The following is a 14,123-nucleotide window of genomic DNA, read 5'->3' as shown; positions in this document are numbered from 1 at the left end:
CCAAGATGCTATTACCTTTCTTAGCAAGAGCATCTGTACTCAGTGTTTCGAGGTTCTCTCATAGTGAGCTTGAAGTCAGCCCAAGTCCACTATAGTCAACCCACATCCATTTTTCACATGGATTATTATCTCCACCATTCTGCAAGTGGGTTTTGTTTTTGTTTTTATTTTTTTACTTTAATGCAGGATTTTACATTTATCCCTATTAAATTTAGTTTTGTTGTTTCTCTTTTTTTTTTTTTTTTTTTTTGTCTTTTGTCTTTTTTAGGGCCACACCCGCAGCACATGGAGGTTCCCAGGCTAGGGGTCTAATTGGAGCTGTAGCCGCTGGCCTATGCCACAGCCACAGCAACACCAGATCCGAGCCTCATCTGCGACCTACACCACAGCTCACGGCAATGCCAGATCCTTAACCCACTGAGCAAGGCCACGGTTGGAATCCACAACCTCATGGTTCCTAGTTGGATTCGTATCCGCTGCGCCACAATGGGAACTCCAGTTTTGTTGTTTCTGATGATGTTTTTATTCCAAGGTCCTCCAGTCAATGGAAACTGCCAAGTCCCAAATTGATGTGATCCTGATCTCAGGACTTTAGCTTCAAATTCAGAAATGCCCAATTTACCCTCCTACCCCAATGGCTGACTGACCATATTAACTTAGGAAATTACTGTTACCTCTTTATGGCTAGGGTCTCCACTCTATGAAAAAGACTGTTATAGTACTAGCTTCATATTTGATAGTCACTTTACCTCTTAGAGGTCCAAACTTGAGAAGTCACAAGAGGATGGGTGAATGCTTCAGAAAGAATTTGAAAGTGTTTCAAAAAAAGGAAAAAAAAAAAAAAGGAAAGAAAGAAAGAAAAGAAAAGAAAAAGGAGGGAGGAGTTGCATAGGTTCCAATTCAAGTGGCTTGGAAAAGATCAGCTGATAAAAATCAAACCAGGCTTGAAGTGGAAAGGGAAAATACTCTAGACAATAAGTGTTAAGACTGTAAAGGCTGCTGGCTAACCTACCCCCTGAGTGAGCTAAAAATAAATAATTTCCCCAATAGGTGGCTGGGATCTGCAGCAGTCCAAGGAATTAAGATTCTGATTTGGGAGTTCCCACTGTGGCTCAGCAGTAATGCACCCAGCTAGTATCCATGAGGATGTGGGTTTGATCCCTGGCCTTGCTCAGTGGATTAAGGATCCAGTGTTGCCATGAGCTATGGTGCAAGTCGCAGACGTGGCTCAGATGAGGCATGTCTGTGGCTGTGGTGTGGGCCAGAAGCTGCAGTTCCAATTTGACCCCTAGCCTGGGAACGTTCATATGCTGCAAGTGCGGCCCTAAAAAGCCAAAAAAAAAAAAAAAATTCTGATTTAGTCCTTTTGGATCCCTAGCAGCAACCCAGCAGCCTCAGCAGATTAGAGATACCTCTCTGATTCCTTCCCAGAGCTAAAGGTTGGAATAGTGAAGTCTGTAATTCTCCCTCTCCCTCTAAACCCACAGACTAAGACAATAACCCTTTTTTTTTTAGACCGCACCCAGGGCATATGGAAGTTCCCAGGCTAGGGGCCAAATCGGAGCTACAGCTACTGGCCTACACCACAGCCATAGCAATGCCAGAACCAAGCCACATCTGCAACCTGCACCACAGCTCATGGCAATGACAGATCCTTAACCCACTAAGCGAGGCCAAGGATTGAACCTGCATCCTCACGGGTATTAGTCAGATTCATTTCCACTGCACCACAACGGGAATTCTCCTCAAGAACATTTTATATCTTTCTCTGTGATGGGTAGCGAGATTCCCTGACTGGTCCTCTTCACGAGCTGTAATAGAGAGCATGATGACTGGGCATGCTGTCCTCCAGAAGGCCCCCAGTTCCACTGAGTCCTGAGAAGGTCAGGAAGAAGCCTAGCCTCATCACCAGACCTCTCGCTGGAGGCAGTAGGCACGAGAGGAATGCAAGTGATCAAAACCCCTGATTTTATGCCAAATATAATTATCACACATTTATTCACAATTGAAACTCTATGAATTTGGGGGGAGTCCTTTGAAATGTATTTTAGGTATAGGCCTCCATTTCTATCACCGACAACAAGAGTGCCCTCTTGGGCTGGAAATCCATAACAGAGAAACTACACCTATTTGCTGTTCTTGATAAGTGACAGATCCCTGAACATAACCAACATTTGAAGTGAAAGTTAGAAACCAGGGAGTTCCTATCGTGGCTCAGTGGTTAACGAATCCTACTAGGAACCATGAGGTTGGGGGTTTGATCCCTGGCCTCGCTTGGTTGGATTAAGGATATGGCATTGCTGTGGCTGTGGTGTAGGCCGGCAGCTATACCTCCAATTAGACTCCTAGCCTGGGAACCTCCATATGTCACGGGTGCGACCCTAGAAGACAAAAAAAAAAAAGTTAGAGGAGTTCCCGTCGTGGCGCAGTGGTTAACGAATCCGACTAGGAACCATGAGGTTGCAGGTTCGGTCCCTGCCCTTGCTCAGTGGGTTAACGATCCGGCGTTGCCGCGAGCTGTGGTGTAGGTTGCAGACGCGGCTCGGATGCCACGTTGCTGTGGCTCTGGCATAGGCCGGTGGCTACAGCTCCAATTCAACCCCTAGCCTGGGAACCTCGATATGCCACGGGAGCGGCCCAAGAAATAGCAACAGCAACAACAACAACAAAAAGACAAAAGACAAAAAAAAAAAAAAAAAGTTAGAAACCAGTTGATACTGATTATGAATGGTGCCTTCCCTCCCGGGGCCGGGGGAAGCGGGGGGAGTACGTCAATATAAAAACAAATCAGGAGTTCCCGTCATGGCGCATCGGAAATGAATCCAACTAGGAACCATGAGGTTGCTGGTTTGATCCCTTGCCTCACTCAGTGGGTTAAGGATCTGACATTGCCATGAGCTGTGGTGTAGGTTGCAGATGCGGCTCAGATCCTGCGTTGCTGTGGCTGTGGCGTAGGCACAGCAGCATAGGCCAGCAGCTGTAGCTCTGATTGGACCCCTAGCCTGGGAACCTCAATATGCCATGGGTATAGCGCTAAGAAGCAAAAAAAAAAAAAAAAAAAAAAATCAAATGAAAGATCTTTCAGGAAAAAGAAGAAGGTTAGGATTAAAATATACATATTACTATATATAAAATAGATAACCAACAAGGACTATACTCAGTATCATGCAATAACCTATAAAGGAAGAGAATATTTAAAAAAATATATATATATACACACACGTGTGTGTATACATGTATATCTGAAAGTAACACAACATTATAAATCAACTGTACTTCAACAAAACTTTTAAAAAAGGAAGAAGTAATATAAATAAAGGATTCAAGTGGTAATCATCCATTTTCAATCTTTACTAAGACAGTAACAAGAAGAAATGAGCTACACATACTGTGATGAGATTTAGCGGATGCCAGTGGTAACCTCCACTCCTAACCAGAATACTCAAGTTACTGCCTCAGCATCTATCCAGAGAATGGAAACCCATTACAGTCAATATGAACGTTACATGGCTAAAGAACACTCCCATGGTTACATCAGAAAGATGTTTGGGGGGACAAAGCTGATCCAAAGGTCTGTGATCACCCTAGGGCAGGGTTCCTCAACCTGGGCACTATTGACATGTTAGGCTGAATAACTGTGGTGGGGTGGGGGCAGCATCCCGTTCACCCCATAGGATTAGCGATGTTCCTAGGACTCCAAGCCACTGCAAGGTTTCAAAGGCAGAACCTTCCCCGGTACCAAGAGCTCTTAGAATCACTAGAATTGGGAGTTCCCATCATGGCTCAGCAGGTTAAGAACCCAACATAGCATCCATAAGGAAGAGGGCTGGATCCCTGGCCTCGCTCAGTGGGATCCAGTGTTGCCGAAAACTGGTGTAGGTTGCAGATGTGGATCAGATCCAGAGTTGCTGTGGCTGTGGTGTAAGCTGCAGCTGCAGCTCCAATTCCACCCCTGGATCTGGGAACTTCCATTTGCCTCACATGCAGCAGTAAAAAGAAAAAAGAGAAAAAGAAAAAAAAAGAGGAATCACTAGACTCTCCAAACCTTTATAGCCGAGCTGAGTGTCTGGTGGCCCTCTGAATCTTTGGGGGGTGGGACGACCTCAGGAAACCTTGGCCTTTCTGCCCAAGGGGCCCCTTGCTGCTCACCCTGAGCACTGGTAGGTAATCTGCAGGCAGTTTCCAGGGCTACCCTGCCGTAGTCAATCTGCTCAGCCCCTTAAATTTCTTCCCATCAGGATTCAGAGATCACTAGGAGATGGGATATAATTCCCTTATCTTTGAAAGGAAGATATCATTCTATCTTAAAAAAAAAAAAAAAAAAAACCTAAGGAAGTTCCGCAGATAGCAGGGGACTATCTGTCCCTGGGGCTTGGTCTTCTCGCCCCTCCCACTCCAGAGCAATTCAGGATACCATTCATTTGATAGGGGATGTTTAAAATCAACCCCCACTTCACTCTTCACTTCTCTTTCCAGACGAAAGAAAAACTTAGAGAAACGGAGCTCACTCACAGATAGGACCAGATCCCGCTTGCGCCTGGAGTTCTTCTGCCCACTCCCTCTGGTCCTGCATGGGGAGGGGGTAAACCCTAGAGAGTGTCTCAGCTCCCCAGTTGCTGCAGGGCCTGGCTCTTCCAAGGCACCTTCCAGGGCCGCGGCGGCACTGAGCATGTCTTCGGGACGGGGTGGTGGCAGCTTGCTTCCATTTTCCAGCCCTGTCTCTGAGGTGGCCCTCTGGATAGCCAGTTGTGTGGCTGGTGAAAGCTGCTTGGCGTAAGCAGGGACCAGCACCCGCTGCACTGCACCCTCAGAGGCCACATAATCATCCACCAGCTAAGAACATAAAAAAGAACAGCCTATTAGCCATCCAGGGGTAGGGGAAGACGGCTAACCATCATTCTTGGGCCAAGTATAGTGAACAGGGAGTGGGAAGCAGGGGGAATCTAGCCCAGTCGGTGGTGGTCCATGGCTTATTTCTCTGAGACTCCAGTGGGAGTGTGGGGCAGACACTTCCTGTGGGTAAGGGCCCCTCGTGTTGGGTAGCGAACCTGACTAGTATCCATGAGGATTCGGGTTCGATCCCTGGCCTCGCTCAGTGGGTTAAGGATCTGGCTTACACAGCTACACCATGAGCTATGGTGTAGGTCACAGAGGTGACTTGGATCCTGAGTTGCTGTGGCTGTGGTATAGGCGGGTAGCTGTAGCGCTGATTTGACCCCTAGCCTGGGAACCTCCATATACTATGGGTGTGGCCCTAAAAAGACAAAAAAAAAAAAAAAGGAAGAAAAAAAAAAGAAAGAAAGAAAGAAAAGAAAAGAACAACAGTAAAGAGGAGAAACGGGAGAAAAATGGGAGCAAAGGAGGGAGCTATAAAGTCAGAAACCTCTAGAGAGGCTGGCACTGCCTCCCCCGTGCCCCTTTTCCCTTTGTGAGGCCAGCGTGTGCCCTCACCTTGATCCTGCCCCGGCCACATCTGACTGTTGCTGCCCTGACATCTGCTTGCCTGCCTATGCCCTCACTCAAGGACACACAGGGCAGGGGAAGGAAGGAGGGAGGAAGGCAGAGAGAGAGAGAAGAAGAAAGGAGGGGGGATTTCTGCAGCCAGGAAAACAAAACAGTGAGGGGGGGGACGACACAGAAAGAAGCGGGGGAGGTGGCTGAGATTTATAGACCTGTGAGCTGCTTTCTGTGCTGCGAAATCTAATTCCATCCTGTCGGCTTGGAAGACTTCCCTGCCTGAAAGAACCACAGCTCAGGGCACTGCCTGGCCTGGCACCTCCCGCCTCCTCTCCTTCCCAGCTCCTCCTCCTCCACAGTCGGGTGGGGTGGGGATGGGGCACAGGCTGGGACAAACTGTGAGGCCATCACCCACGCACGTGGCCAGGCCTTCGGGAAGCAGTGACTAGCTGCACCGTGACACCAGAGGGGGACTTTCATTCCTCAGATCCAGCAGATGGGCTGGGAGTCTCCTCCCTCCTGGTGACCCTGTGTGTTCTGCTGCCCTACTCTTGCCTGGGTGCCTGGGCCTCGTCGAGGGGGGAGGAGGAAAAGAGACAGGGCAGAGGGAGGACTCGGGGGAGGAGAGCTCACAGACCTCCCACTGTCTCTCAAGTGGCAACGCATCTGTTAGTTTCCCATCTCTGTGATCTCTAGAGTCGCTCCATCGCCTTTCCTACTTCTATGTGTGACATTCTGCAGTTTTTACTCTACTCAGCCAGGATTTTTCCTGCTCGTATGGCCCTGAGCAGGAAAGAAGCTGAAATAGCACAGTGAACTTCTATGTCTTTTCCTGCTCATAAAAGAGGCCCCCTCGCTTCCCTTTTTCTCTCTCTGTGTTATCCTCTTACTATTAATGCTCAGCTGTCCATTTCTTTTCCTCATTTATTCCCTTTCCTCTACCTCCCTCCTACCTTACCTCATACTCCCTCTCTTGAGCATCCATTCTCCTTCCATTTAGGGTCGTCTTTTGTCTCTGCTCTTTTTTTCCCACTTTTCCTCCTTCCTCAACCCTTGGTTTCCGCCTCTTTCCCTCCCTACACCTGCCTGCTGTTGTCTTTGTCCTCTCCCTCCCACTTTCCCTTCTCCCTCTCTCCCTGCCTCTGCCTCTCTCTCCTCCACGTCCCCGTCTCTCTGGTAGTCCTGAATTCCTCTTGGCAAGCAGAGGGCCCGTGATAAAATATGAATGAGCCGTCTGTGCACGGCAGGCATCCTCGCCAGGAGAAGCAGAGCCTGTGAAGCAGCCGAGGCAGCTGTGGAGAAGGTGCCATGCAGAGTGACAGGGCGGGAGGGCTGGGCAGTCCCCTCACTCAGGCCAGCAGTGACCTTCCGCCAAGAGGCGCTGATGCAGGGGAAAAAAAGCAACAGGGCTGACTCTCCCTGAAGGCAAAGGAAACTTGGTACGGCGCTGTTTATCGCAAATACAACCAAAAGAAAGGTTGACGGCTGGAAAGGAGAGAGAGAGAGGAGAGGGCGGGAAAAGCACAGAAGTGCAGCCCCACGCATGCCCTGCATGGTGGCTGTACTTACGGGGTTGAGCATCGGGGGCCCATCGCCAGCAGCCAGGGTGCATCCCGGGAGCCGCATATCTCTCTGGGAAGCCGGGAAGCTCAACGGCCCAGGGCCCCCGGCCGAGGCCGCTCCCAGCTGCCGCAGTTCCTCGATCACCACTTGCACGCCGCTGCCCACACTGTCGCACTCCTCTTCCACAGTGGACACGGCCCTGCCGGCCTCCCCGGGGCTCTCCTTGAGGGGTCCCGGCTCCTCCAGCGGGGAGCCATGTGGCCGGCTTTCCCCATCTTCATCGGGGGCTGGCACCTTCCCCTGCCTCAGCTCACCCACTTCCTCCTGGAGATGTTTTAACAATTCGTTGTTGGCCCGGGCGAGACCCAGCGCAGCCTCAGCCAGACCCACTGCCTTCTCCACCCGCTGGTAGATAATATGCAGGAGCTGCTCTGAACTCTGGACGGCCAGGCCGTGTCCGGTCACTGTGATTGGGGTGCTGGAAGGAGGATTCCCGCCCTGACAGCCTGTGCTGCCCCCACTAGTCTCGCTCTTACAGGCACAGCAGCAGCACCTGGTCTCGCCTCCGCCACTGCCACCAGGAGGGGAGAAGAGAATGGTGGCACTGAAGGACATGGTAGCCAAGGCAGGAAGTTCCTCGCTCACACTCCTGGACTGCTCAGAAAGTGTCCCCAGTCGACTGGACGGCAGGAAGTGTTGGCCTCTTGGGATTCACTTTCCTCCCTCATGGAGGGTGGTCGGAGGAGCCTGGGCACCCGGGGGTGGGTTCTGTGAAGGAGGAGTGGGCAAGCCGTGAAGAAGCACAGGGTCCATGGCTGCCTCCCCTGGGCCTGGGGAGCAGAGGGCCTTCTATGTGCAGATCCTGTGCTGCCCTCACTCAGCACACCCAGAGACACGCTGACTGGTTCCCGAAAGGATGGGCCTACAAAGGCCTTCCCCAGCAACACAGTTTCAGAGAGCGGAAGGCATTCTTCCTGCCCCCAGGCACAGTCCCCACAGCTCCAAGCTAAGGAACAGAGGGGGCTCCAAAGGAAACAGGAGCATCTGGAAAGGTGAGAAGATTAAGGAAGAAAATGTAGCTCTGTCTTCTCCGCCTCTCTATCTTGGCTGTAATAACAGTATGGCATTTTATTGCTTTGACACCGTTCCTTAAGGAGTTCAGAGCTCTTCAGTAGGTTAATCTCATCTGCACAACACATATTAGCATCTAGGAAACACATATTAACCCAGGTCTAGAGAAGAGACAGAGAACTTACATATCTTTTTCAAGGTCAGAGGAAGACAGCAGAATCCAGTTATTGCTACTTTCAATCTAGCGTTTATTTTTTTTTTAGCTGATACCACTTTTTGTTGACATACAGAATCATGAGTCTACCCTCTCGATAATTTTCATACAGATGCATTCAGAGTAAGACTCCTAAACAAGGAAAAGGCCAATCGATGCAGCCCCCAGCACGTTGCCAACCTCACACTATTATATCATCAATGCTTTGGGGATGGGCAGGGAAATGAAAGGAAAAGCTGGGAAAGTTGAGTTACAGAAACCACAGCCCCCTACTCTCCCATTTTGTATACCTGGGCCTCTGGCCTCTGCAAAGGAAACACGCAGCTCTGCATCCTCCAGCTGGTAGCCCAAAGAAATCACCTCTGGGGCCCCTCATCTCCACTTCTCATGCTGCTTAAGGGACAGGCAGAGCTGAATGAGAGTATCTAAGTAGCCACATGCTGCCACTCTGCTCACACAACCAGCCCCCGAAAGGAGAGACCAGAATATCAATGATAAACCAAACTGCCTCTCTTTTGAATCACTGTAGTTAAGCAACTAAATTACTCCAGGAGAAAAAGTAAAAAAAGGGAAAAAGATGTGGGAGGGTTGGTTTGTACCACTGAGAACACTCCAAGGAATTTCATGTTGTCTTTTTCTAAATGACAATTGATTACAGAAAAAAAGAATCTTCCTGCCTGAAGCTCCCTAAGTGACAAGATCTTAAGTATGTTTACAGTTTCTTCAAGAGATACATTTCTGTCTTACCTTGTAAATTATATCATAACGTCACAATTAAAAGGAGAGAAGGAGGTTAGGAGAATTTTCCATATATTGAGATTTTGAAGGGTTTTTTTGAATTAGCAATCTCATTTCAGAAACAGGCAATATCAATGCCTCTAAGATATTATAATGTAAATCCGACAATGCATTTTAATTACATTTAGTTATTAAAGAATAGTCTTTAATTTGCTCTTTCTCCCCTTTATATGGGAGAAATGCTTTTCTATGCTAGATAGTGACTTCTTGTAAGAAGTTAACTCAAGTCCATTTACTGCTTCTCTGTCATTAGACTCACTGGAAGGCACAGCTAAACCTAAAAAACTAAAGGTTGAAGCCAAATTAAAACTAAAGGTCAAAGGAAAGCACTAAGTGATTCCCAGGTCCATTTATGGATGAATCATTTCTCTATCTTTCCCTTCCTAAGGGCCTACATGCTCCTGTGAGGTTAATTTTTTTTCCAACCAACATCATTCAAGGAGTTTAATGTGAAACTTGGATGTTCTGAGAAAAAAAGAAAGTTATGAAGATGATAACATACAAATGCTTCCCACTTTGGTTCAGGATTTGTAAAATAAGAAATTAAGATGAGGAGTTCCTTGGAGTTCCCGTCGTGGCTCAGCAGTCAGCGACTAGCATCCATGATGACTGGGGTTCGATCCCTGGCCTCACTCAGTGGGTTAAGGATCTGGCATTGCCGTGAGCTGTGGTGTAGGTCGCAGCCGTGGCTCGGATATAGGCCGGCAGCTACAGTTCCGACTGGACCCCTAGCCTGGGAACCTCCATATACTACAAGTGCAACCCTAAAAGACAAAAAGACCAAAAAGAAAAAAGAAAAACAAAGATGCGGAGTTCCCCTCATGGCTCAGTGGTTAACAAACTTGACTAGTATCCATGAGGATGTGACCCAACCCCTGGCCTTGCTCATTACGTTAAGGATCTGGAGTTGCCACCAGCTACGGTGCAGGTCACAGATGCAGCTTGGATCTGGTATTGCTGTGACTGTAGATGGCAGCTGCAGCTATGATTTTTTTTTTTTTTTTTTTTTTTTTTTTTGTCTTTTTGCTATTTCTTTGGGCCGCTCCCGCGGCATATGGAGGTTCCCAGGCTAAGGGTCAAATCGGAGCTGTAGCCACCGGCCTAAGCCAGAGCCATACCAACGTGGGATCTGAGCAGCGTCTGCGACCTACACCACAGCTCACGGCAACGCCAGATCATTAACCCACTGAGCAAGGGCAGGGACCGTACCCCCAACCTCATGGATCCTAGTCAGATTCATTAACCACTGCGCCACGACGGGAACTATGGGTCATACTTTTTTTAAATAAATGATTTTTATTTTTTCCATTATAGCTGATTTAGAGTGTTCTGTCAATTTTCAACTATGCAGCAGTGACCCAGCACGTATACATATATACATTCTTTTTCTCACATTATCCTCCATCATGCTCCATCATAAGTGACTAGATAGCATTCTCAGTGCTATACAGCAGGATCACATTACAATATTTCTTAACCAAAGCAATGAGATCCTGCTGTATAGCACTGGGAACTCTATCTAGTCACTTATGATGGAGCATGATAATGTGAGAAAAAGAATGTATATATGTATGTGTGTCTGGGTCACTTTGCTGTACCATAGAAAATTGACAGAACATGGTAAACCAGCTATGATGGAAAAAATAAAAATCATTTGAAAAAACCCCAATATTTCCTAACCAACTTAAAGCTAGATAAGTGATTAAAAACAAACACTAATTTTATTAGGTATACATATCTCTTGTTACAGAACATGAGCAAGTTTTAAAAAAAAGTTTCTAAAAATTCTTTATATGCTAGGGCGTGCTAAAGAATGAGTTACCAAGTGGACTGCCACCTCCAAGTACTCAAGTGAAGTCCCTACAGGCAAGGAGCTTACAGTGCCTGTGAGAAGAGAATGTCTACCCAACAAGGCAAAATATATACAAGTGCCTAAAAATATGGTACAGACTAAAAATAATCTGGAGGAGTTAGTTCAAAATGATGGAAAGATCAACAGAATGAAATCTTGTGAGAAAGTGGTCTTTTTTTTCCTTTCCTTTTTTTCTTTTTTGGGTCGCATCCAAGGCATATGGAAGTTCCCAGGCTCACGGCTGAATCAGAGTTACAGCTGCCAGCCTATACCAGAGCCACAGCAAAACCAGATCCAAGCCGCGTCTGCGACCTATACCACAGCTTGGAGCAATGCCAGATCCTTAACCCACTAATCGAGCCCAGGGATCAAACGCGCAATCTCATGGTTCCTAGTTGATTCATTTCCACTGTGTCAAGACGGGAACTCCGAGAAAGAGGTCTTATAGAAGAAAAACCTCCAACTGAGTCTTGAGCAGGTACAGGATGAACTCATAGGGTGGTAGGAAGACATAATCAATGAGAGAAAAAAAAAAATTACAGAATTGACAGGGTACATGTGAGAGGTCAGAGCAAAAGGGCCTATATAAAAGGTACGGACTGACAGAAGACTTTGAAAATCAAGTTAAGGAAACTCACGCGGGGGTGGGCAGCAAACCTTTCTTTTTAAAAGTTTTTTTTTTTTTTTTTTTTTTTTTTTAGCCATGCCCCCAGCACACAAAGGTTCCCAGGCCAGGGATGAACCCGCCCCAAAGTAGTGAACACACCACGACCTTAACCCACAGAGTCACCAGGAAACTCCTGTAAAGGATTAAATAGTTATAGTTTCTGTCACAACTACTCAACTCTGCCACTGCAGCACAAAACAGCCATGGACAATACATAAACAAAGAGCATGGCTGTGTTCCAACTAAACTTTATGGACACAGAAATGTCACAAAATACTACATTTAATATTTACATTAAAAAATAGAAAAGCCACTCTTAGCTCATGGGCCATACAAAAACAGGTGGCAGGCCAGACCTTAGCCCATGGTCTATAGTTTGCTGACCCCTGTTTTAGATACCTAGAGTAGAAGAGTTAGCAACTAGGAGATGTTTAATCCTGGAGAGAATTGATAAGAATGAGCGTTGTGGGAGTTCCCGTCGTGGCGCAGTGGTTAACGAATCCGACTAGGAACCATGAGGTTGCGGGTTCGGTCCCTGCCCTTGCTCAGTGGTTTAACGATCCGGCGTTGCCGTGAGCTGTGGTGTAGGTTGCAGACGCGGCTCGGATCCCGCGTTGCTGTGGCTCTGGCATAGGCTGGCAGCTACAGCTCCGATTTGACCCCTAGCCTGGGAACCTCCATATGCCGCGGGAGCGGCCCAAAGAAATAGCAAAAAGACAAAAAAAAAAAAAAAAAAAAAAAAAAAGAATGAGCGTTGTGGATATTAAAGTTCAACATCCTGGAGGAAGGACTAATAATAACTCTTAAAAAAGACACACACACACAAAAATACAGGGAGGTGGGCGGAATTCCCACTGGGGCTCAGCAGGTTAAGAAGCCAACTATCACCCATGAGGATGCAGGTTTGATCCCTGGTTTTGATCCCTGGTTAAAGATCCAGCGTTGCTGCAAGCTGCAGGGTAGGTCACAGATGCAGCTCGGACCTGGGGTTGCTGTGGCTGTGGTATAGGCCAGCAGCTGCAGCTCCAATTCAACTGCAACTCAACCCCTAGCCTGGGAACTTCCATGTACTATAGGTGTGGCCCTAAAAAGAAAAAAAAAGGAAAAAATATATATACTGGGGGATGGAGTTCCCACTGTGGCACAATGGAATTGGCAGGGTCTTGGGATCCCTGGGATGCAGGTTCCATTCCCAGCTGAGCTCAGTGGGTTAAGGATCCTGTGTTGCCACAGCTCCAGCTTAGGTCACAGCTCGGATTTGATTCCTGGCCCAGGAAATTCATATGCTGCAGAGCAGCCAAAAAACAAACAAAAATATATACAGAGAAGGGGAGTTCCCACTGTGGCACAGTGGATTAAAGATCTGGTGTTGCCACAGCTGTGACATAGGTTGTTCCTGTGGCTCGGATTTCCTCCCTGGACCAGGAAATTCCATATGCCACAGATTGGCAAAAAATAATAACTAAAAATACATATACATACACACACACGCACAGAGGATAGAGATATTGGTTAAAGACAATGTCGAGATTATAAACCTAAGGATAACAAGATGGTACCACCAACAGAATAATAGAAATGAGTACACTGAGAGGAGACACAAGAGCATTTGAGAAGATGTACATTTATATATCAACTTAAATTTCAAACTGATGGCAGTATCTTTAAATAGAATGTTCTTTTTTTTTTGTCTTTTTGTCTTTTTAGGGCCGTACCCGCAGCATGTGGAGGTTCCCAGGCTAGGGGTCTAATCGGAGCTGTAGCCACCGGCCTACACCAGGGCCACAGCAACGCCAAATCCGAGCCAAGTCTATGACCTACACCACAGCTCATGCCAAGGCTGGATCCTTAACCCACTGAGCAAGGCCAGGGATCGAACCCGCAACTCATGGTTCCTAGTCAGATTTGTTTCCGCTGCCCCAGGAGGGGAACTCCTAAATGGAATGTTCTGAAAGCAACAGTCTAGGAATGAAAGACAAAAACAAGAGGAAGTTCGGGGCTGGAATGCAGATTTGAAAAGTTTAGCAGGAGGTTATAGTTGAGCCTCAGAGTGGATGAGTTCTCCCAGGAGTAAGTATAAAGTTCTTGGCAAAGGCCAAGGACAACACTTCAAGCCAATCCATGGAAGATGCTTCATTAAAAAAGAAGAATGGTCAGTAAGGTGGGAGAAAAACAGTTATGAAAGCCAAAGTAGAATCAAGAAGTTGGATCTGGAGTTCCTGCTGTGGCTCAGCAGGTTACAAACCAGACTAGTTTCCCTGAGGGTTTGGGTTTGATCCCTGGCCTCACTCAGTGGGTTAAGGATCTGGCATTGAGGAAAGTTGGGATTCAGCATTGGTTGCAGATGCTGCTCCGATCTGGGGTTGCCGTTGCTGTGGCATAGGCTGGCAACTGCAGCTCTGATTCAACCCCTAGCCTAGAAGTTTCCATATGCCACAAGCACAGCCCTAAAAAAGAAAAGGAGGGAAGGAAGGAAGAAAGGATGGATGGAAAGAAGGGAG

The 14,123-nt window shown here is 47.4% G+C and overlaps 1 protein-coding gene across 2 annotated transcripts in view; it reads right to left on the bottom strand.

The window, feature by feature from the left end:
* Positions 1-14,123, bottom strand: part of C7H14orf93 (chromosome 7 C14orf93 homolog) — a 28,128-nt gene that overhangs the window by 8,128 nt on the left and 5,877 nt on the right. The window contains exons 2-3 of one of the 2 annotated variants that reach the window (XM_021099247.1): positions 7,027-8,064; positions 4,513-4,833 (exon numbers count right to left, since the gene is read on the bottom strand). In XM_021099247.1, the coding sequence (XP_020954906.1) occupies positions 4,513-4,833; positions 7,027-7,635 (930 nt within the window). In that variant the 5' untranslated portion in view covers positions 7,636-8,064. Of the gene's footprint in view, positions 1-4,512; positions 4,834-7,026; positions 10,139-14,123 lie in introns of those variants that run through there. The other variant, XM_021099248.1, reaches the window with a different exon arrangement.

This window comes from Sus scrofa, chromosome 7 (genome assembly GCF_000003025.6).
Source record: "Sus scrofa isolate TJ Tabasco breed Duroc chromosome 7, Sscrofa11.1, whole genome shotgun sequence".
Taxonomy (NCBI): Eukaryota; Metazoa; Chordata; class Mammalia; order Artiodactyla; family Suidae; genus Sus; species Sus scrofa.
The sequence above is the reverse complement of the archived record's forward strand: the minus strand, read 5'-3'. Positions and strand labels throughout refer to the sequence as shown.